Source organism: Zonotrichia leucophrys, chromosome 14, assembly GCF_028769735.1.
Source record: "Zonotrichia leucophrys gambelii isolate GWCS_2022_RI chromosome 14, RI_Zleu_2.0, whole genome shotgun sequence".
Taxonomy (NCBI): domain Eukaryota; kingdom Metazoa; phylum Chordata; class Aves; order Passeriformes; family Passerellidae; genus Zonotrichia; species Zonotrichia leucophrys.
The window spans coordinates 1,081,606-1,104,527 of record NC_088184.1 but is presented as its reverse complement, the minus strand read 5'-3'; the positions used below and the strand labels follow the sequence as shown (position 1 = coordinate 1,104,527).

Here is a 22,922-nt window from a genome sequence, read left to right as displayed (position 1 = left end):
GCTGCTCCGGCGGGGCCATGCCGGGCAGGAGGGTGCGCGGGCGGCGCGGGACGGGGGCAGGGACACGGACACGGATACAGACAGGGACACAGACCCCGGAGCGGCCGCGGGCGGAGCTGTCCGGCGGCTCCCTTAGGTGCTGGGGGCGGCGGGAGCGGGGCGGTGGAAGCGGGGCGGCGGACGGGCTCTGACGCTGTCCGTGTCCCGCAGGCCCGGCCCGTTCTGCCCGCAGTGCGGGCTCGCCGTGGAACCCACGTTCCGCTTCTGCCCGGCCTGCGGCGGGAGGCTGCCCGCGCCGCCCGAGGAGCGCACCGAGCCCGCAGCGCCGGCCCCGAGCCCGCCGCCAGTCCCGAGCCCCGCCGCCTCCTCCTCCCCGCGGGCGTCCGCGGCCCGGCTGGGGCCCCGCTCGCCCCGCTCGCCCCGCAAGCCTCGGGCCGGCCCGGCCGTGCCGCTCCCGGCGGACACGGTGCTGACGGACCAGGGAGGGCGGCTGTGGAAGCTGGTGCGGCTGCTGGAACAGGGCGGCTGTGGGCTGCTGTACGAAGGTACCGTGGGGCCCGCGGCGGGCAGAGGGCGCCGGGAGGCGAGGGGCGCGGAGGTCACCGGCTCTGGCTTCGGCGGCAGCTGCCGGGACATCCCGAAACCCCCAGAGGCCGCGACGTGGGTGACACCGTGGTGTCCACCGGGCTGGCGGTGACCCGCAGGCTTGCAGGATCCGTCATTCATACAATAATCTCAGCTGGAAGACACCCACAAGTACCCGGGAGTCCAGCCCCTGGCCCTGCACAGACACCCCAACAATCCCACCCTGGGCATCCCTGGCAGCGCTGTCCAAGCTCTCCTGGAGCTCTGGCAGCCCCGGGGCTGTGCCCATTCCCTGGGGAGCCTGGGCAGTGCCAGCACCCTCTGGGGGAAGAACCTTTCCTGAGATCCAACCTAAACCTCCCTGACACAGCTCCAACCGTTCCTCACTGGGCATCTGCCTGTCAGCCACTCTGCCATCAGCATAATATCAAGCTGAGGCCACACTGCTCTGTTATTATAAAATGTCCATTGTTGGGGCCACACTTCCTCTTTCTCTTTTATTTGCCACACTTCCTCTTTGTCTTTTATTTGCTGGCACTGTACAGGAGTTCCTGTGCTGTAAGTGGTATCAATACCCACTAAATGTCAATTCTCACTGTGTTTTGGGGCCAAAGAAAGCAACCACACCACATAAGCTGCTTCTCAGCCATTTAATGCTGAAAGTGCTGATCTTTTCAGTCTAGTTGTAAACTTCCACAGGGGAGTTTTTGATCTTCTTCTCTCATTAATTTGGAAGCTGTCCAGGAGGAATTTTTTCCATTACCGAGTTTTGCCTGATGTTTGCTTTACTTTCTTTTTCACTATTCAAGCTCTTGCATAACAAAGTCTAAGCATCCATCTGTTTTTAAAAAAAATGTGATAAAAATCAATAGTGGAGGGTGCTCTTATAGAAGTAGGTTTTAGGTGATGAGCGGCAGGTAACCTGTGGATAGCACTTGGTCTAAGGGCACAAGAACTGCCCTGAGCCAAGTCATGGGTGCAAATGCTTTTGAAGAAGGGAAGCCACATACAACTCTAACATCCATACAGAGCAGAGAGACTTGGCATCCCTTACAGACTTGTCAAACCATGGAGTGAGCTGGAGGGAGTGCTCAGCAAATGAATTTGGGGATGCCTTTGAGATTCTGCTAATGATCTATTCTTCACATACTCCTCAAAGCCCCCCATACTGTAGCCCTGCCCAGATGCTTCTGGGACTTAAGCAGAACTGCACTGCATGTCAGGGTGCTGAGCTCCTGGAGCAAGGTAAGAATTATTTTGTAGTGATCTGGGAAGGCGCTGTCACAGAGGTTGCTTTGCAAAGCTCAAGGGAAAGAAGCAGAGGCTGAGTTAATCCAGCTGCACAGGCTGCATTTAATGATGCACAACCTCTTTTCCATGCTCCTGTAACCACATCTGTTCCATCCTTCCACAGCGCAGTCAGCATCTGGAACCTGTCCTCAAAAGCAAAGCTACTCCCTCAAACTTGTGAGTTTTGATCTGTTTGGGTAAGGAATAGTGCATAGAGTACTGTGTCCTGACCTGTTTGGCTGAGGGTATCTGAGAAATTGGGAGAGAGTGGTCAGAGAGGCCCCTGCTAAATTAGAAGATGGATCTAATCTCCTGAGGGTGTTGTGCTGGGATTTCAGTTGGCTTTTCTGCTAAAGGTGTGAAGAAAATGGATATGAGGATTAAAAAAAACCCTGAAGCCTTAATAACAGAAGGCTGCTGCTTTGATTGACCAGGCTCAGGAACCTGCAGAACTGAGCTTGGTGGTGTGAGGTGGAGATCTTGATTAGGGAATGTCAGACTGTCTTAGTTTGGAAAGACAGGTGCCTGCTAAGGAAAGCAGGAGCCTACCCTGAAATGGAGAATGTAAACCCCCTCCCTCCAAATTGCTATAAAATTTAAATAAAGGGGCTCTCAGGCAAAAAATATGGGAGCAGGGAATAACAGTTCTTTACTAGGGAAGAAAATAAAAGGGTAGAATAAACAATGCAGTACACTAGAGCTACACTGACAGAGTCAGAACCCAACCTGACACCCTGTGGGTCAGGGTGTTGGTGGCAGTCCCATTGGAATTGTGGCTCAGCCCTCCTGCAGTGTCAGGGGTGGTTCTGCTGGAGCAGGGGGATCTGTAGAGAAGGATGTGTTCTTTCTCTGAAGATCCAGTGGAAGAAGAGGCAGCTGCTGTTCCTCTGGGGAATCCAGTGGAGAAGCTGTGCTGGTGTCTCAAAAACCTCTGGATTATATCTGGGTAGCAATGCTTGGCTCCTCCCTCTGGGCTCACATCTCCCAGTGGGATGCTGCAGCTCTTATCAGCCATGCAGTGACATTCAATAGCTGTTATCAGCAGGTGTCTCCCCGGAGGGAGGAGTGGCTGGGGAAGAGATAAGAACACTGCCCACTTAACAGGAGATAGCTGCCATACAGATGGCAAATAGAATACAATTTGCTTGACAATCCAGGACACAGACCAGGGGAAACTGCAGAGGTTGGAATTTGGTGGTGAGCTGGGTTTGTGTGAGAGCCACCATGGAGACACTATGTAAAGCCAGAGCACACTTTGAAATCAAATAGGAATTATAGTTGGAGTTCCAAGCCAGCTTTCCAGGTACTTGTCAATATCTTGGGCTCTCCAGAAATGTGTTGTTTCCAGTAACATCTGTTCTGTCGTGGAAATTCAGTAGATTGATTTTCAGTAGCTCACGAACCAGAGCTGAAAGACTGTTTTCTTGTCTACTGTGGCTCTTGGGGGTTGCTGGTTTGTAGGAGGGCCAGTGCTGACTGATGGCTCTGTGGGGCTCTTGCATGCACTTGGATAATCCCTCTGCCTTTTGTCAGAGGAGATATGTAAGAGGGTGGAGAGGGAATACAGTGTGGATGAGAAAAATCTGCTAAGTGCCACAAAACTAGAACCAGTTGGTGGGAAACTGTCATCACTTCTGTAGGCAACTCTCCCAACTTCTCTGTGTTTCTTTTGGCTGCTTGGTGGTCTGCTGAGCACTGTGGAGTGTGATATGGCACATGAGAGCATTTTGGCTCTGGGGTTTGATGACCCACATGGGCTCACAGGCAAGATGCAGAGTGAAAACCCTCTGGGACATACCTGTGCTGTCTGCAGCTGCTGTTCCTCCAGCTTTGATACCAGTTTTGTATCAAACCAGGTAGAATATAACTTTCTGCCCTGCAGGATAGCAGCTGTCCTGAGTTATGAGTAGACATGTGTGTTGTGTGTAGGCAAACACAGACATTCTGAGTGGGGACTGTGTGCAGTTGAGGTAACTTGATGACAGCAATACCTCAAATGTTACTAATACAGACTTTCCTGTCTCACTTTCTGACTGCTAAAATAAATGTTACAGCCCTCTGTAGAGACTTGTGTGTTTGTAGAAATGCCCTCATCCCTGCTGTGGCTAAGAAGGTCACCTCTGGCTCCTGCTAACACAACAGCTGTGGGACCACAGCTCTCTCCATGCTGTGCCTGGGCTGCACTGCCTGGCTCTTGTTAACCCTCAGACAGCTGTAAATGGGCTGCTGGAAAGGCCCAGCCTGAGATGGCCCCTCTCCTAGTCTGTGCTGATACCCAGAGTTGATGTGTTTGTTAGGGGCAGCATTAAATAGGGAACCAAGACACCTGAGCTCTGCTCTCAGCTCTGTTAGTTGATCTTTGCTTTCTTTAAAATGAGTAGTTAAGGTCTTATAGCAATCTACCCAAGCTTTCCTTTCCAGCAGGATGTGTGTGGCTGAAGTAACACTCCTCCCTGTTCTCTTTAGGATGCCAAAGATGGGAGGATCTACAATGAACAGAATTTCTTCCAGCGAGCTGCAAAGGCAGGCACAGGTTGGTGCTTTTTGTGAGGGCAAGGACTAAGGATAACTGGCATTTCCCTCTCATCAGTTATGTGAATCTCTTGGAAGGCCAGAGCAGGATAAAATAATCCCCTGCTTGGTTAGTGCCAGAGTGCTGACCAGTTCTGCAGCAGTCTGTGTGCTGTAGGACAGTGCAGTATGAGCACAGCTTTCTTGTGCTCCTCACTCTGTCTTGATGTGTCTGGGAGCTGCCCAGCCCTGCAGCCTGTCTCACCTTGGCTCACCCTCCTGTCCCTCTTCCATGGGTGGTTCTGTCAGCAGCTCTCTGGTATCAACTCCATTCATCCCAAAACTTGAGCAAGAACAAAGCTGTCCAGAGAATGTAGGCAAGGGGGATGGAAGATTTTATGTCAAATCTACACTTCTGGCAGAAGTGTAAAAATCTGCTTGTCCCTCATCCTCTCTCCCTCTCCCCTCTCCTTGTTTTCCCCAGCCCTGTAGCAATCCCATGCCACAGCCTGCTCTGGTATTCCCAGAATCTTCCCTGCTCCATTCTTGCACACATGAGACTGGAATTCTGGGGACAGAGTCAGGATGAGAGGCCACTGTCAGCTCTCCAGGGCAGAGCAGACCTTCAGAGGAGGAGCATCACTAACTCCTTCCTCCTGGAGCTCCTCAGCAGTATCTGCTGCACTGTCCTCTTCTCTTGTAGTGGAGAAGTGGAAGAAGTGGCATTCCGTGCCTCTGCTGGGCATCCCCAACTGTGTTGGCTTTGGACTGCATGCAGACAGCTACAGGTGAGGTGACTGAGCTCTTGGGCTGTCTGAGCATCTCTGGCTTTCCCTCTCCTGTGCTTGCTCTCCACTAATCCTTTTGTCATTGCCCCTTGGGCTCCTGACTTTGTGCACTGCTCCTATCATGTCTTAAACGGTTTGCCTCTCATTGCTTTGTTTCCTTCAGTCCTTGTGTTGCTGGTGAAGTTACTGCTTTTGCTGCTGCTGCCCTTCAGAGCAGAGGACACCTTATTTTGGTCCTTGACACTTAAACAAAAGGGAGATTCAGGCTGTGTGTCTGCAACACACGATGAGCACACCTGTCTCCTTTATAAAAGTTTTCTCTTATCAAAAGTCAAGGAAGTGTTTGCCCAGGTCAGCTTGGAGTTGAAGTGGGGTCCAGTGGATCACTTGGCAAGTGTTTGTTGCAGGGCCTCCAAACCAGGTAGGTACTGCAACGTGCAAAGCCCTTTTCTCCTGCAGGTTTTTGGTGTTCTCTGATTTGGGGCGATCTCTTCAGTCGGTCCTGAGCGATGGCCTGCACCTGCTGAGGGAGAAGGCAGCTTTTCAGATTGCAGTTCGTGTGGTATGTGGAGAACCAATCCTTCCCAAGGAACTTTTTCAGAAAGGACTTCTAACTTCCTTCTGGATCTTCCAGAGGTGTTTTAAAGCTGGTCCAGGGGCTTGGGTGAGATCTCTAAACCTGCTGTAAACTTCAGTAGCATCTTTTGAGCACAGTGTCACCTTGAAGGAATTTGGGATAAGAAGGATGAGAAAAACCTGACCTTTGAACTTGAAGGCTGTGAGATGTGGTGTTTTTAGTGCTCATCCACATGGCCACAGGGAGCTGGGGAAGGTCTAGCTCAGTGACAGCCAGGGTGCTGCAGGAGCCTGCATGGATCTGATATGCTCCCCCTGTTTATTCTCAGCTAGACTGCCTGGAGTACATTCATGAGAATGAGTATGTGCATGGGGACATCACTGCTGAGAACATCTATCTGAACCCAGCAGACCTCACACAGGTAGGGAGCAGGAGCAGTGCTGCCAGGAGAGGGCACTGGAGGTGGGATTGTGACTTGGGATAAGGCAGCCTCCAGGTCCCTGCCTTGGGCAGGGCAGCAGGGCAGGCTGGGCAGTGCTCAGGCAGGAGCTGTGGGGCAGCCTGGGGGCTGCTCTGCACTCAGGTGGGTGCTCTGTGCTGCTGCAGGTGACCCTGGCTGGCTACGGCTTCGCCTTCCGCTACTGCCCCGGGGGGAAGCACGTGGCTCTGCGCGAGGGCAGCAGGACCCCTCACGAGGGCACGCTGGAGTTCATCAGCCTGGACAGCCACAAGGGCACAGGTGGGCCTGGGTTTGGGACACGTGCTGGCACTGCTGCTTTCCAGGCATTCACATGCACCAGGAGCTGGGTTCCTCTTTGGGCTGTTCACTCCTGCCTCCTGATGGCTGCTGTGTTGGGACGTGCCAGGTCATTCAGCGATTGCAGCAGGGATGTTCCTGCTCCATCTGGAGCTTTGGCTGCTGCAGGCGTGTGGGGAATAGAGAACAGGGCCCTTTGTTCTGGCTTAGCAGGGATCTTTTTCAAGCCAGACAGGATCCCTGCCCAAAACAGATTTGCAGCAGGCTGTGCTCTGACCTTGAAGCAATGAGAGCTGGAAAGGCATTTAAGTCATAGAATCACTTTTGTTGGAAGCTACGTTTAAGATCATTGAGTCCAGCTGTAAACCCAGCACTGCCAAGGTCACCATTAACACAAGTTTCCAATTGCCACATATACATGACTTCTAAATCCCTCCAGGGATGGAGACTCCACACTATCATTCTGTCCTTCTCCTGGTTGGGATGTGACTGCTCTTTCACAGTGTTCAGGAAGTCTTCCTCCAGATGCTGGGAGGTGATTCCTGAACTATGTTAGCGGGCTCCCAGGAGTACTGATACCCCAGAGCAAATCCTCATGAAACTCCTGAATTTCTTTACTTCTGCCCCTTCATGAGTGATGTGTGAATGTCTCATGTTTCCCATCAGGACCATCTCGACGGAGTGACTTGGAATCTCTGGGCTACTGTCTTCTGAAATGGCTCTGTGGCACTTTGCCTTGGTCTGATGAGCTGGACAAAGTAAAAGCTGTGATGGAACAGAAAGAAAGGTAGGAGAAATCATCTATTCTTCTGGGAAATGCTCAGCAGAAAGCAGTGAGGGGGGTTTGTGACTGAAATTCCCAGGTCACAGTTGGGATGTGGCAAATCCCACAGCCAAGGCTGAGCCTGGCCCCAGGGTGTTTGGTGAACCCCAGATTCTGCTTCATCCAGAACATGGCCAGCTGAATTCAGCCTTTTGGGATTTTTTTTGTCAAAGCCAGGTGCCTACTCCATTGCCTCTCCTTCTGACAGGTACAGAAAGGATGTGAGATGCCTTCTCCAGCTGTGCTTCAGGCAGAGATCCATTCCAGGTATGGGCTTGCTCTCAGTGGCAATGGGACTCAGGAATGAAGAACTGACTGTACCTGAAGGCAGAACTTTCTCTGTGCTGGGGTGCTGGTTCAGAATGGCTTCCAGTGGTGATGGTGACCAAGCATTTCATAAACTGTCTGGCAGGCTGGGAACAAATCCCTTGTTTTCTCTACAGAAGAATGAGGGCTGCTTTCCATGACCTGTTTTAATGAACCTTGCTGAAGGGAGAGCTGTGCTGGTGGGCTTAGAAATTAAATACCTGGGGCTAGAGGACACTTCCCCATCCCATTTTGTTGGCCAGAGAAGCTGTGGCTGTCCCATGCCTGGAAAGTGTTCAAGAGGTAGAAGATGGACTTCATAGTCCCTTCCAACCCAAACCAGTTGGTGATTCTATTTTATGGTATAATTTGGTGATTCTTTGAGCTTTGCATTAGCCTTGGCTTGGTTTTCCTGTCTGCAGCTGCCTGGGTGGGTGGGTGAGCTGGCTGCAGGACAAGCAGCCTGGAATGGCCATTTGGCAGCTGGGGTTTCTGGCTGCTCCCACCAACCCTTTCCTTGCAGATGCCCTGCAGAACTACCTGGAGCAGGTGCTGGCCCTGCAGTACGAGGACAGGCCTGACTACGCAGCCTTGCGGCAGCTCCTGAGGCAGCCACTGGAAAAGATGAGAGCTTCAGCATACGACTGTGTGGATGTGCCAGTGGTGCCCTGAGGTGAGTGCTGGCACCTCCTCGTGTGCCAGGTGAGGTCAGAGCAGGCTGGGCTGTGACATCTCTGCAGCTGAAACCAAGCTGCTCCTCCTGACAGGGCATTCCCCATTGATACCGAGCCAGTGCTGCACAAAGCCAGGCTTAGCCTGCGTTTCCTCACGTTTTTCTGGAAACACTTGCCCAGGAAGGAATACAACAAGAGTTAATAAAGCAAATGCTGAAGGAGCTGCAGGGCTGTGGAGGTGATAACAAAATGCAGACTCAGGCCATCTGGCAATTTTTTGTATATATCTGAAGCTCTGGGCTGTAGTTTTTGCTTTTCTCTCTCAGAAAGCAGCTTGTAGCTCTGGTTTTAGTGCCCACCTGCTATTTTAGCCATGAGGCACCTCATAGAGTGAGGCTTGATACAGAGCCAGATCTGATTTTAGTGCAAGGCTGCACCAGCCAAGGCTCTGCATCCAGCAGCAGGAGCACAGAGTCAGCTCTTCACCTAATTTCCTCCTCCTGGGAAGGAATTTAAACTGATTCATCTTCCCCTTTTCTGCTTTTATTTTTTTCAGATCAAGGAAGAGTTCAGAGCTTTTTGCAGTGAGGCCTTTCCCAAATATATTTTCACTTTTACCAGTTTTTAGAATGAGAGGTTTTTGTGTTTTCTTCTCCTGTTAATGTGACCCAGTGCTGAAGTTTGAGCTGCTGCTCAAAATTAATGTGAAGAGACTCCTGCATGGCAGATCAGGGGAAGCAGCAGCTGGAGAACTGCAGTGAAGCCACCATGAGCCAGGAAACTAAATCAGGGATTTTCTCTTTTGAATGAGAGTGGCAGTACATGGTTTTGTAATAAACTTTGAGGACAACTACCCAAGGCTGCTCTTGTTTATTTGGAAGATTCAAGGCCTCTCTGGAGCTGCTGTTGGGTTGTGAGGGTGATTTGAGCCCTGTGCTCCTTGTGAGATTTGTGTAAATAGCCTTCAGGCAGTGCCACTGCAACCTGACCATCAGGACTCAGCTCAGAGCTACACCCTGACCTCATCTCAGCAGTTCTGCAGGCCTCAGGCCAGGGAATGAGGGGAAGGAAGACCAGGATCCATCTCTACTAACAAAACAATTTTATAAAAAACCAGTCAATAAACACTCACTACACTGTGTGTAGCTGAACTGTTGCCAATGCCACAGTAAATTGGCAGTCCTGGAGTCCAGTTCCAGTGTTAGCTTCAGTGACATCTTTTTGAAGTCTTGTACCTTAGTATTCCAATTCCTATGTGTTAAGGCACAGAAGGATTTTTCAGGTGGAGAAAACATGGCAACAAGAGAAGAGGCAAATGGAGTTTAAACCATGTGAGAGGTAGGTGAGAGAGCAGCTCAGACCTGCAGTGAGCCTTCATTTACCTCTGGGGTTTTTCAATAAAAACCTTGTGTCAGTGCAGCAAATGCCATAGACAAGAAGAGGGGAGCTGAAGGAGACCTGGACAGAGTAAAAAAGGCAGCACAACCTCAAAATAGGTCTTTCAAGTGGAAGATTCAAGCATAGTGTTACATTCAGAAACTTGAGAACCAATGTCAATTCATTTCATTCATAGTGCCAGGCCTCAGAGAAAGCAAGGGACAGGACAGTTCTTTTCTATCACTAAGAGGGATGATAAAACTGGGCTATGAATTTCACAGAGAGAGCAGAACCTTAGCAGAGGATCAGGCAATAGGGGATACATAAAAAGGCAGCTGTGAATGGAGGAAATAGCCCAGCTGTACAAGACAGACAAGGTTGAAGGGAAGTTATTTTGGAGGTATTTACAATTATTCACTATCATCCCTGTATGACTGCAACAGAAATACGGTTTCTAGAAATCCCGGTAAAGTTAAAAGCATGAAGAAATCAGAGGCTTAAGAAGGCCAAGTTCAGCCTTTCTTCAGTGTGTTCTGCCATGTTTTTTCTCTTGACTTGCCTCCTGTGCAGGTAATGGGGCTGGCACGGCTCCTTGTTCGTGGAGTTGCCGTGGGGCAGTGCTGAGGTAGGTTTGGGAGGGGCTCCAGGGCTGCCTTCAACAGAAGATGTAGGACTGGCAGTGTTGACAGAAGAGTAGCCCGAGCTCCCCTCTGGGTTGGGATTCCTTGGGGTCAGATATGCCCCTGGCAGCTCCCCTTGCCTGTGGGGTGCCCCAGAGCCATCCCATTCCCCAGGCAGGCTGTCCTCGTCACTGGAGTCCTGGCCACAGTGCTCTGCAGGGTCCAGGTACAGCACTGTCACATCCAGGATCCCACTGGGGCTGGTCACTGCAGGATGGGAAGAGAGAAACCTTAGTTTGTCCCCATCCAGAGCCAAGCAGGCACTCAGCACAGAGTCAAGCAGAAAAAAGCCAGGCAAGAGTCAGCCTTCTGTCTGCTTACACCTGGAGGGCAGGGCACCAAGCTCACCCTCTATTCACACATCATCTTTTCTTCCCTCAGACTATTTGAGCAGGTACTAAGAGCTGTTAGAAAATGAGCAGCCAGGCCCAGGGTCAGCAAAACCCAACAGCTAATTAGTGTTTCTAAGACAGTGGCTCATTCATCACATTTGGTGCACTGCAAACAGCCTGACTCTGAAACTCTGAGCAAATACAAACCCCTCATCACGTTCTGAAGCAGTGCAGACAAAGAACAGATAAGATACCTCTGAGAGAGTCTAACAATTATAACCACGGGGGAAGGGGAAGAGTTTTTCCAGCTGGTCTTCAGCTGAAAGTTGAGGCATCTGGTGCCTGAGAAAGTTTTAAGCGAAAATGAAAAGACAGGTTTAATCCTCTTGGCTGCTTTTTATAAGAATAAACTGCTCACCATCTCCTTCTCGCTCTCCTTCACTTTCCTGATCACCTTCATAACCAGAGCAGGAATCTAAACTCCAGTCAAGGAAGTTGTCCAGCAGGCTTTCTTCCTGGGAGGACAGCTCTGCTGTGGGTGTAGTCACAAAGCTGCCTCTGTCATCCTGAATGCTGTCTTCCCTCCTCCTGTAGCAAAACACCCCAGAAATCAGATGTCAAAATCCAAGTCTTTCCCAGCTCTTTTAATAGGTATGTCAAGATGGTGACAGGAAAATGGATTGTATTTAGGAATGAAACCTCAGGGTACCAGAGAGGAGGAAAGGCTCTGGCTGATCTTCAGAGCTGCTGACAGCCATGAGTTATACTCACCTTTTAGCTCTCTTTCCAGAAGGAGAGCTGAGGAAGGTCTGAATTTCCACTACATTCCTGTGCAAGGGACTGGGCTCTGGGTCCTTCTGTTTCACACCCAACAATGAGCAGAGTTGGCTGTAACTCATAACCTAAAGTATTAAACAAATAAATAGATTTAAAAAGTCAAAGCACCTATAAGAATTAGAGAACTAAATAACCAGAGGGACACTATTTATTTTCTAGGAGAAATCTATCCCAGTGAATTCTTCCCACAGGCACTCAAACATCAGTTACGAGTCCCTGCAACTCAATTTTAAATTCTCACTTTATTCACAGAGCCTGCCATGGGACAGCAGCTCTGCTCTGGGTGTCAGCCAGCAGCAGATGCAGCCACAGCTCACCCACCTGTTCTTTGCCAATTTCTTCATAGCGCTCATCTTCAAATCGCTGTTTGACTGCCATGAGGGACACCTGCCTGTAATCCTTTGGGACATCATCGTGGAAGCTGGAAAGAAAGATTGAAACCCCTATCTTACAATGGATTTTGTGAAACAGTATTAAGAAAACCTGCCAAGTTAGATAATTTTCCTCTGTCACTCAGTGCTGTGCTAAGGGAGTTGGTGTTTCAGAAGCTTCATCAGGACACCTGGTGGCTTCTAAGCATGTGAGCATCTAATTCCTTTTCTGTCCCTGTTTTCTGTGACCCAGGGCCAGACCAGCTGGCAGAAACAGAACAGCTGTCCCTGAACTGAACCTTAGTGCCTTGTGACAGGGGAGCAAGGCAGCCAACCAAAGGCCCTTCCTTCACTGGGAAGGGCTGACTGTACAGGTGCAGCACATTTGCCAGAGCTGCAATCCAAGTACTCCTGTGTCCCCTCAAAGAGTCCCAAAACAATTACCACTTTTGGTGGAGGCTCAGCACGCAGGGCAAGAGGTCTTCTTGAGAGAAACCAGTGCACTCAGACAGCTGGCTGGTCCAGGAGTGTGCTGGAGAAGAGAGTACATATTCAGATACTGAATTACATATTCATGAAGTGTAGTAGTTCTGTAGTGAGTCAGCTTATTTTCTTTAATAGGTTAAGGATCGTGATATTTGCAAGCTTAAATCTATCCATAGTTTGTTCAAGTTCACAGCTGGCTTTAAGGACAGGTTTATCTGCCAAACTGATGTTAGACCTAACAGCAGAAATCTTCAGGCTCATTTGAATCAAAGCCTGCATAGTCTGATGCTAATGCTCTAGTTCATCACTGCAAGTAAGAGGTAAAATAGACTCAGAGAATTCATGGAATGGTTTGGGTTAGAAGGGACTTCAAAGCCCATCTCATTCCATGGCAGGGACACCTCCCACTATCCCAGCTTGCTCCAAACCTTGTCTGACCTGGCCCTGGACACTTCCAGGGATCCAGGGGCAGCCACAGCTGCTCTGGGCACCCTGTGCCAGGGCCTGACCACCCTCCCAGAGAACAATTCCTTCCCAATATCCCATCCATCCCTGTCCTCTGGCAGTGGGAAGCCACTTCCCTTGTCCTGTCTCTCTAGGCCCTTGTAAATAGACTCTTGTCCATGTCTCCTGTCAGCTCCATTCAGGTACTGGAAGGCCACAATTAGGTCACCCTGAAGCTTTTCTTCTCCAGGCTGAACAATGCCAATTCTCCCAGCCTTTCCTCATAGCAGAGCTGTTCCAGCCCTCTAATCATCCGGGTTGCCCAATACAGCCAAACAGGCTGAACTCAGCTCTTCATTTTGACTTCTTACACCTGTCCCCTTCTTCTCCACCCCTCTGTCCACCTCCCCCAGCCAAGTGATTGGGACATCTTGCCTAAAGACAAACTAACACCCAAAAAACCTCCCTAGAAAGAGAAGGCAGACTGGCAGTGTGTGCTTGAGGTAAGATGGGTTACCTTGCCCGTGCAGGATCTTGGCCAGCAGCAGAGCAGCAGCAGCCAGCCGGGCTGGGGAGTACACACTGAGGCTCGTGTTCAGGAGGGACAGCTCACAGATGAAGCTGTAAAGGTGAAGAGTTCTTCTCTCCAGTGAGACAATGCTTGACAGAACTTCTTTGTAGTCCAAAATGGTGGGCATCTAGTGCAGAAAGGAGAACAGAGGTTGGAAATACAAGACCAGCACAAAGTGTTTAGAACAGCTGCTTCCAGGTGCTGGATTTTGTTTGTTTGGGGCTTTTTTGTTTAACTACTACACTGACATTGATGTGTTCTCCAGTGATAGAATAAATGGCCTCTTAAAACTGAAGTTTTAATCTCTACAGAAGGCATAGGGTTCTGTATCAGCATGCTCTGAGACATGCACAAGTTCCACAGTTGATGGAGAACTCTGACTTAAACCCCAACTCATGAGATAGGAACTGCTACAGCCTGACTTGAACAGCAACCCAAGGGCAGGGAAATATTCCATCCACTTTCCAAACTCACCCTTATCTTTCCTTCTAAGGCAGAAATGATCTCGCCCATCATTCTGACCAGCTCTTCATATTTGTAGGAGTTGTCTGTCAGCCACACAGCTTCCCGTATCGTCAGCATCTCTTTGCTGATGAAACTGCAATGTTAAATATTAAGTTAGCCCCAGCAGAAAGGGGATTTGTGCACTTACAGCAGATAACTGCACCCACAATGACCAGAGTTAAACAACTTCACAGGGTACCTTCTCAGGTAGACCAGCAAAGAATTGCAGCTCTCTATTTCACCTGTAAGATGGAACCACCTACTAGAACATTCCTAATTTGGAATGTTCTTCCTATTACAGAAGAAATTCTTTGCAGTAAGAGTGGTGAGGCCGTGGCACAGGGTGCCCAGAGCAGCTGTGGCTGCCCCTGGATCCCTGGAAGTGTCCAAGGCCAGGTTGGACAGGGCTTGGAAACATCCTGGGATGGTGGAAGCTGTCCCTGCCCATGGCAGGGGTGGGATGAGATGATCTTTAAGATCTTTTCTAACCCAATCCTGTCTGTGATTCTCTGATCCTAATTCTTAATCTATGAAGCCTCTCCTAGGTTAAGATGCAAGATATTAAGGAGATTACCACAGAAGGATAATCTTCCACCACACCATGCAGTTCATCTGAGTGTGCACAGGCTCAACTATGGAACGCTGTTGCTTTTATTCCTTTCCAGCTTTCTCATGCCAGTATGGTGTCAAAGACTCCAGCTGCTGATGGAATGCATTTAGAGCAATCCACAACTATGACCATGTGTTTAAATAAGAAAAAAACCTTCAAGAAGCTACGTTTTTTGCCTCATTTACAGAGTCTATGTTTGTATATAAACACAGTTAAACAGCAGTCAAAGCAGAGGAAAGTCAAAGAGCCTTTCCAGTATTACAAGCAAGGAATGGGGAAGAAGTTTGAGGTGCAGGAAAGCATTTGGAAGATCATAATGACCACCTCTGCTCAGCAGCCAGAACCTCACCGTGTGCAAATGACCATGCAGGCTATTCCCAAAAGCTGGAGCCGAGCACGAGGCACAGGTCTCAGCGTCAAGTAACGGTCCACACATCCCACTGTCATGTGCAGGCACAGGCTAGAAAAGTCCTTCATGGTAGCCACTTCCACCAGCCAATCCACCAGGATATACCTAGGACAGCAAGAGAGACTTAAGGAAGAACTTGGGAAGTGGTGTCCCACACTGTGACATCCAGCTGGAGAATGAGCCAGGCCAAGCAGAACAGTGACAAATAAATGTTCCTGAGATGCCTCCCAAGAGAAGAGCCAACTCCCTGCAGTGGGGTTGTGGCTGTGGTGGATCCCCCTGCAGCCCTCCTGGCAAACCTGCCTGCTCCATCCCCTCCCTGCACACCAGCACACACAGTGGAGGAGCTGGAGATGTGTGTGTGGTCACAGGGCCACACTGCGACACCCACGTGGCTGCAATGCTGCCGTGCATGGTTTTGTATTTTAGGAAAGCAATGCCAGCAAGGGGAAGTGGTGGAACTGCCCTACATGTGAGAGAGCAACTGGAATGTATCAAGGTCTGCCCAGGGAAGGATCCAGAACTCATCCCTAAGGATTAAGGGGCAGGCTAACACGGGTGACACTGTTGCAAGTGTTTATTCAGGAAAAGGGAGTCAATAGGACTTTGGACAAGGCCTGAAGTGACAGAACAAGGGAGAATGGCTTCACACTGGCAGATGGCAGGGCTAGATGGGATATTAGGAAGAAATTCTTCCCTGTGAGGGCCATGAGACCCTGGCACAGGTTCTCTAAAGACACTGTAGAAGGATTGTAGATATATACAGGGAAATAGGGAATAGTTTTTGTTGTGGGGGTCTCACTTCTGGATCCAAGTTCCTACCTCATTATTTCATTCATTCCTTTCTGCACAGTGAAGATGCTTTGCTTGTTGATAGGAAGGGAAGCTTGAAAGATTTGAGAAACCATTTCCCTGGAAGATTTTGCTTCTAATCCTAGTTGGTTTCCATTCCCACAAGCTTTGGCTAAAGCTATCTGTAGTAGAGAGAACACAAAAGAAAGTATGTTTATTTTACCAAATGCAAACTAAGGCAGCAGAGGATGGTCCTCTATTTTTCCTGCTGAAAACACTGAACATGGCAAACTACTTGAAAGTAGTTCTTAGTTTGGTTTAAATGTTGAGCACACAGATTATTTGGGGCCAGTCTTTTAAGTCCATCAAAAGATGCATCTTTACTCCATTCTGCCACCAGTGTGCTGCAATTTCTCAAAGAAGAGATACAGACATGCACATAAAGACAATACTCAGCAATGCTGGTCCTGCTTCTAAAAAGAGAAATTTAAACCTATAATGGCAACACAGAAAGGACCAAATAAAGACTGCAGCTCTGAGAAAGCTCAGTCTTACCTGTGCTTCCCAGCAGCCCTTGGCTGCGTAGTCCCGTAGCTTCCTGAGACTTTGGAGGTACCTGCCAGGATCCGACATCTACAGAGAGGAACACAGACAGATGTAAAACCCCACAGCCTTTACACAACAAACAGAAGGGCTGGAGCACCAGTATCCAGAGAAAAACACTGCCTGGAGGTACTATTATTTCAGCAACAAGTCTGTTTCTTATCATGACACCATTGTTTTTAAGAACCTTTTTTCAGGCCTCACAGGAAATGAGAGCAGTCACTCAGGATTCCAAGGGGGCAGCTTTGGCAGATTTATTAAAGACAAGGCAGGAGCCTCCTGCTCCTGTTCCCCAGAGCCCTGGGATCACTGGCCAGCAGTGCTCAGGCCTTCAGCAGAGTTGGAATAAACTTCTGTGGCACCTTGGCTACAACTGCTCATACCCTCATTTCAGACACCAGAGCTCATTTCAGGAGTTCTTAGCACTCTCCTTCTTTATGAAGAAGGTAAGCTCTGAGGAACAGCAATTGCTTTCTGAGGACATTCCTTGCACATAACAGAGATCCAGAAGTTAATGTAAAAGTTGTTTGGAGACAAAAAATGACTACTTACAGCAGCTTTTCTGTTGTTTTCCCAAAGGAGGTAGGAGCTGATTAAACAACCCTGTTTTGAAGATTCTTCAAGCATTTCAAGGGATTCTTTCTTTTTTCCTTCATCCTAAAAACAAAAGACATATATTGGTATTCCTTCTGTCCAGACAAGTGGCTGCCTCAACACTTCAGAAGCTACAGAACACTGTGCTAAAGCTACAGAGCAGAATCCATCCCTTGGGAATGCCCTTCAGCCTCTGAGGAATGCTCCCCCATCCACTCAGTGCTGCCATTTGCAGAAGCAGGCTCTGAGAGCAGTTAGTGCTTTTCCTCAGCCAGACAAATGCTTTTTGGCTTGCTTGCCACTGAAGGCTTTTTATTTTATTTTTTGTTTTACAAGGCATTACGACTGGAAGGCTTCCTTTGAGACCTGAACATACTGCAAGCCCATGATTAAGCCAAAATTAATTTCACCATTTGTACAATTCAATAAAGTAAGTTAATAATGTTCCTTTAAGCAACCAGTAAATTAAACTCATGAGAACAGAAACTCCTGGGACCCTTGAGGAGTAAAAGAGCATCTGGCTGATTTATGTTTTTAATCAAGGTAAACAACATTAGCATCACCAGAAAAAAACCCAAATCCAAACCCATCAGAAATATGCTCACCTCAAAGAAATTCAAAACCTTTGCCAAGCTGTGGAGAATAGATCCTTTCTGAGCCTGAAGAAAGCATCAAAATAAAGCATTGTTAGACCACAGCAATTCTTGCTAGTAATTTCAGACTACAGTTTTGGTTTATCTTTCAATCATTCTTTGCCCTTGCTTTTCTCTATGTTTTGTTATCCCTGACATAACACTGAACCTCTCCAAAGAGACAGTACAGGCCTCCAGCACTCATGATCTATCATGTGCAGTTTTGCAATAAAGTCAATAAATGACTGAGCTACAGTTGTTGAGGCAACAAGAGCACAGGAGGCTCCTTGGGGAAACAAAAGTATTCTTTCCAAAATAACAAGAAGCAGTTACTGAGCAGGGTAAAGCCAGGGGCAGAGAGAAACCTGACCTTGTCAAGCTGACACTCTGCCTTGAGACTCTCGAAGACCACAGCCTTACAGCAGCTGCCAGAGAAGGACCAGGGGGGACGGATGAAGAGCCAGATAAAGGGGACTGCACACACATTCAGGTGCTCTGCCAAGCTGAAGTAGTGAGATGCCTTTATTCCGTTCACTTCTGCACGCCCGTGGCCTGTGATGGACACTGAACCAGAGAGAAATCAGGAATCAAGTGGAGTTTGTTCACAATGCCTGCCTGACATTCAGTCAGGCCAAGACAGACAAGAGGAAACAAACAGGAAAAGGTCGAACTGTCTCTGTCATTTAGAGCCTTAGAAACCATGGAGGTTGCTAAAGAAGAAAAATCTTAACTACAGTCAGGCTTTAGGAACACATAACATGAGTTGGGGGGTTCATTCTGCAAATACCAACTGCCTTGCCAGGACCCTGTGTCAGGAGGCTCCTCCTGTCACTTGTCAGGCCCTTTTGATACATTTCTCCCACTGCCAAAGTAGCTGAGTTTCACCACAAGTTTGCAGAGGAGAACTCCTAACCCTGAATTCCCAGTGGCAGCTTTGTGGCCAGTGCCTAAGCAGAGCAATGTAAAATTCCTCATGCCACGTTCCCCAAAGCCCCAGGACAAGCTCCCACACTTACAGCCTTCGTTGTACAGGTACGCCAAGCTCAGCTTCACAGCAGCTTCAAAGTTCCCACTTTCAGCAGCCCTGAAGGGCAAACAGAGAAGGCACTGGAGGTTAAAATCCTTCCTAGCACCAGAATCCACAGTTTGGTCCTTGGGCCCTCAAGGACATGCACAAAACATCGAGCCCTTGTGCTCCTCCCTCCCAAAGTGATGTGCACATACTGGCCTGCCTCAAAAAGAAGTGACACTCAGAAGCAAAACCATTATCGTGGCATTTAAATGTGTTAAAGAAATCTCTGACACTAATGGATCCCCTTCAAATCAGATGGATAAAAAGATGCTCCCCATATTTTTGAAGCAGATTTATTGTTACCCTCTCAAACTTTGTTACTGAAATTCACCTGTTTTTCAATACACTGGTTTGCACAAGGAGGGACCAAGCCAACTTAGACTTAGAAACAGGATTATTCTCTGGAGTCCCTGACCTCACTTGTTCATTCACAGGGGAACACCACAAAGAGGTTTTAGGGAATGTGTTATGTTCCAATCTGGAATATTAATGACTCTGAAGAGAAATAACTTTGGTATATGCAATAGGGCCTGCTCTAGTTAAAGAGAGAGCAGTGACCAGCAGCAGCTCAGACCTGAAACCAACTTTTTTTCATTGCCAAAGCAAATATTTCCCCTCTTTGTACAACTCAGATCCCCCAGTTACACTGAGGACTGATTGGAACAGTTAATCTTCCTTCAAACATCATCTTCTAAAAGGCCAGACAACTTTGATGTTTAAAACTTACCTTTCAAACATCCTCAGATGGTTTGGAGATGGCCACAGGTCTTGGAAACTTGCATGTGCCCAAACACTGGAATGATTATCCACAAGGTATTTAAGATGTGAGTGCACCTGCATGGAGGGAACACAGAATAATGATTACCAAAATAAAAGGACCAACAGAAAAACAGGTCTTTGCAATCTTCTTTTAGAGAAGTAACTAACTGATCACAAGTTATGTTTAACTTGCTGCCTGCCTGATAACCAGTAAGGCAAGAGATGCCAAACCAAACCTATTTATTCAGCCACAATAATCTGGCAAGACAATTTCCACAGAAAAGGTACAAAAAGCAGTCAAATACTGCTTTTTGAGCAGTGAGAAGTGAAACTGTCCCTGGGATAGCAAAAATCTCAACCCTGCAGGCACTCTTTGGGTTGTTCAGGTTGTGTGACATGAGAAGCCTGCTGTGTGTGCAGCCCAGGCTCCTGGAGGCAGAGCTGAGCCCTGAGCCTGGCACAGGGGAAGCTGCAGCACTTACAGCTCTGACAGAGAGGATGTCTGCAGCAGGGAGGCCCTTCAGGATGTGAAACAGAACATCCTCGGGGAGGTTCAAGAACGTCAGGACTCGAGGCCGTTTTATTATCCTTCGCTTTGAAGGGAAAGAAAAGCATCTGGAACACCTACAGTGAACCACTGGAAAAGAAAAACACAGGACACCTCAGTTAGTGATAGAACAGCACAAGGAAAAAAGGTACTACGCAGTAGTACACACATACACAGGTGTTCACTTGAGCACCTCTTCACTGCAGCACAGGACACTGCAAACACATTAACCAGGCATATACAGCTCATGCCTCATAATGCCACAAGACTAAAGTACAGAGCAGAAAAGCCTTGTTTAAATTGGTTAATGAAGCCAAGAGACTCAGACGGGGTGGCTCAAGCTCAAGTGCTCTTCAACAAGAGCCCCTCTGAGCCCTGACTCCTATGACCATGTGTAGTGGTGACAAAGAGTTCAGCTGTCCCTGTTCAGTAGTAACAAATAGTTTAACTGTCATTACTGTCACTTCATCTACCTCCCCCAAACCCCAGCTTTTCCTTCTCAACTGACAGCAGTCCCTGGAACACAACCAGAGATATTAAGACAACCAAACCTACTCAAGCCTATCTTTCCAAGCAGTTGCTGCCAGGAATACTAATGGAAGATCCATTGCCTATATCTTCTGGAGTATTATTTCAAGGCAATATTTATACACACACACACACACACACACACACGAACATATTTATGAATACAAAATGTATTACCCTCAGCAGTATTATTGCCATGAAAATGAAATGGACGCCCAAACTGGGATGCCAGTTCAGCCCATAGGACCATCCAAATGGGGACCAGGGGGTACATGAGCAACTCAGAGAAAACTCCATTTCTACAGACAGGAAATGGCACAGGTTCATTTCCAATATGTTGCTTCACAAAACCAGAGTGGTTTAGGCTGCAAGAGAACTCTGGGGGTCACCCACTTCAACCGTCCGGCCAAGCGGGGCAGGACCACATCCAGGTGGATTGAAAAACTCCAAGGATGTGGATCCCACAATCGCTCTGGGCAATCAAGTACCATCGTTCAGCCACCCATACAGTAAAAAACCACTTTCTCTTACTTTTGAATGGAGTTTCCTGCACAGTCCTGCGCACCGTGCAAACTCACAGACGCCCGAGAGGTTTTCCCACGCGCAATACACATCCTGACCCCTCGGCTTTGGGGCCAGGCGCGCTCAGGCACAACCGCCAGGCACAGCCACGGCCCCGGGTCACAGCAGGGCTGAGGCACGGCCCCGGCGGGGGCACAGCACGGACAGAGCCGAGCCGAGCCGGGCCGGGCCGAGCCGCACCGCCCCCGCCGCGTTTGAATTTGGGCGCGCAGCCGCCGGCCCGACCCCTCACCCGCTGCCGGTCCCGGCGGTCCCTCAGCCCGGCCTCAGGGTATCCCGTTATCCCCCGCCCTCAGACCTCCTGAGGAGGCGCCCGGCAGGCAGAGCCCGCTCTGGAGCCGCCCCTCAGAGCAGGAGGACCCGCTGCAAACAGGCAGCACCCGCGGGCAGATCCGCACTCACCGCCCGCCTTCATCGCGGCGCGCCCGCGGGGATTGCACGGACGGACAGAGCGCCCTGCCCGGCTCCGAGAGAGCGGCACGGCCGTAGGAGGGACCGGAGCGCCGGGGGCGGGCGGGGAGCGCGGGGCTGACACGCCCCGCTCGTAGCGCGGGCGCGCCCAGTGAGCGCCGGGAGCGGCTGGAGCCCCGCCCACCAGGACCGCCCGCCGCGCCACCGCCCCGCCCACCGCCCGCGCGCACTTGTTTTAAACACAGCAGACTCTGTCATTGGCCAGGATACCGATGGAGGCGGGGCCGGACCGCCCCTCGCGCTGTGATTGGTCGGCGAGGATGCGAATTCGAATTGGAGCAGTTGGCGGTTCAAACCTGCGGCGCAGCGGCGCATGCGCGCGGACACGGCGCCGCCTGCCGTGTGGGGCCGTTCAGTGAAGCGGGGGCGCAGCGCTTCCCCTCACGGTGTAGCCGCCATGTTTCCGCGGTCGCGTTATCCCCGGCCGGCGGCGGGTGTGGGGCACAGCGGTGGTCCCGGCTTTCCGACGGGCCAGCAGTCTCTTCTCCTGTCTCGGCTCCAGCCGGCAGCAGCCGTCCCTGCTGGTGCTTTGTCGCTCACAGTCACCTTTGCTTAGCCGAGGCTGCCTGACCAAGGGAGCTGGTGAGGGGAGCAGTGGGGGCTTATTGCTGCCTGATGAATGATCTCCACCTTGAACATTCACTGAGGGTGTCCATGCTGGAGCTAAAGCATCGGGGAGGTTGTTGCATGTCCCAGCCTGCGCTGGGGGTGACAGCAGCCCAGGCTGGGACATGTTGTCACTCCCAGAGCCTTCTCTGCTGTACAGCAGCTCCACAGAGAAGGCTCTGGAGGTCACAACTGTCCTTTACCAGCCCTGTGTTCTGGGTCCAAGGTGGGGGATGCTGAGGTGGGAAGGGCATTGCCAGCAGGTCAGGGACAGGGTCCTGCCCATCTCCTCAGCCCTGGTGAGGCTCATCTGGAATGCTGTGTCCAGTTCTGGGCTCCTCAGAACAGGATGGACATAAAGCTCCTGGAGTGGGTATAGAGTCATAGAATGAAGGGGACTGGAAGGACCATCTGGTTCCATTCCCTGCCATGGGTAGGGATGCTTTCCACTATCCCAGGTTGTTCCAACCTCTGTCCAACCTGAACTTGAATACTGGGAGAGGTGGGGTGGCCACAGCTTCTCTGGGCAACCTGTGCCAGGACTTACCTCCCTGACAGCCAAGAATTTCTTCCTAATAATCTAACCCTATCAGAGTGAAGCCATCTCTTCTTCTCTCTTTCCAGGCCTGTATCCCAAGTCCCTCTCCACTTCTCTTGAAGGCTGTTTAAATACTGGCAGGGGCTCCATGGTCTACCTGGAGCCTTCTCCAGGCTGAACACTCCCAGCTCTCCCAGCCTGGCTGCAGAGCAAGAGGGTTCCAGCTCTTGCAGCATCTCCGTTGCCTCCTCTGGGGAGGGAAGGTG

General features: G+C 49.9%; 2 protein-coding genes across 5 annotated transcripts; one reads left to right on the top strand and one right to left on the bottom strand.

The window, feature by feature from the left end:
• Positions 1-2: 2 nt before the first annotated feature.
• Positions 3-13,372, top strand: VRK3 (VRK serine/threonine kinase 3). Of its 3 annotated transcripts, none has more exons than XM_064725609.1 (12): positions 3-136; positions 211-545; positions 2,000-2,052; positions 4,342-4,408; positions 5,090-5,174; positions 5,634-5,736; positions 6,080-6,172; positions 6,358-6,490; positions 7,175-7,295; positions 7,540-7,598; positions 8,161-8,310; positions 11,790-13,372. In XM_064725609.1, exons 1-11 carry the CDS (start codon positions 18-20, stop codon positions 8,307-8,309), a joined length of 1,317 nt encoding a protein of 438 aa, XP_064581679.1. In that variant the 5' UTR covers positions 3-17; the 3' UTR covers position 8,310; positions 11,790-13,372. The 3 variants fall into 3 exon arrangements, with proteins under 3 accessions (XP_064581679.1, XP_064581680.1, XP_064581678.1); XM_064725610.1 differs by lacking the exon at positions 11,790-13,372 and adding an exon at positions 10,259-10,316; XM_064725608.1 differs by lacking the exon at positions 11,790-13,372 and adding an exon at positions 8,868-9,172.
• CCNF (cyclin F) lies at positions 9,255-21,625 on the bottom strand. Of its 2 annotated transcripts, none has more exons than XM_064725606.1 (17): positions 21,444-21,625; positions 19,867-20,021; positions 19,353-19,459; positions 18,570-18,637; positions 17,924-18,117; positions 17,527-17,580; positions 16,880-16,984; positions 16,280-16,357; positions 15,755-15,906; positions 14,873-15,037; positions 13,884-14,007; positions 13,356-13,536; positions 12,353-12,440; positions 11,859-11,958; positions 11,472-11,602; positions 11,119-11,288; positions 9,255-10,575 (listed from the first exon to the last, which is right to left on the bottom strand). In XM_064725606.1, exons 1-17 carry the CDS (start codon positions 21,454-21,456, stop codon positions 10,178-10,180), a joined length of 2,283 nt encoding a protein of 760 aa, XP_064581676.1. In that variant the 5' UTR covers positions 21,457-21,625; the 3' UTR covers positions 9,255-10,177. The 2 variants fall into 2 exon arrangements, with proteins under 2 accessions (XP_064581676.1, XP_064581677.1); XM_064725607.1 differs by lacking the exon at positions 21,444-21,625 and adding an exon at positions 20,991-21,099.
• Between the last annotated feature and the right edge of the window lie 1,297 nt (positions 21,626-22,922).

Coding starts and splice junctions, on each gene's coding strand:
- VRK3 (XM_064725609.1), top strand. CDS start 18: ATGCCGGGCAGGAGGGTGCGCGGGCGGCGCGGGACGGGGGCAGGGACA. Junction 137..210: donor CTGTCCGGCGGCTCCCTTAG/GTGCTGGGGGCG, acceptor CGTGTCCCGCAG/GCCCGGCCCGTTCTGCCCGC. Junction 5,737..6,079: donor TTCAGATTGCAGTTCGTGTG/GTATGTGGAGAA, acceptor GTTTATTCTCAG/CTAGACTGCCTGGAGTACAT.
- CCNF (XM_064725606.1), bottom strand. Junction 19,460..19,866: donor ACATCCTCTCTGTCAGAGCT/GTAAGTGCTGCA, acceptor CCCTCCATGCAG/GTGCACTCACATCTTAAATA. Junction 18,638..19,352: donor CATCTGAGGATGTTTGAAAG/GTAAGTTTTAAA, acceptor TTTGCCCTTCAG/GGCTGCTGAAAGTGGGAACT.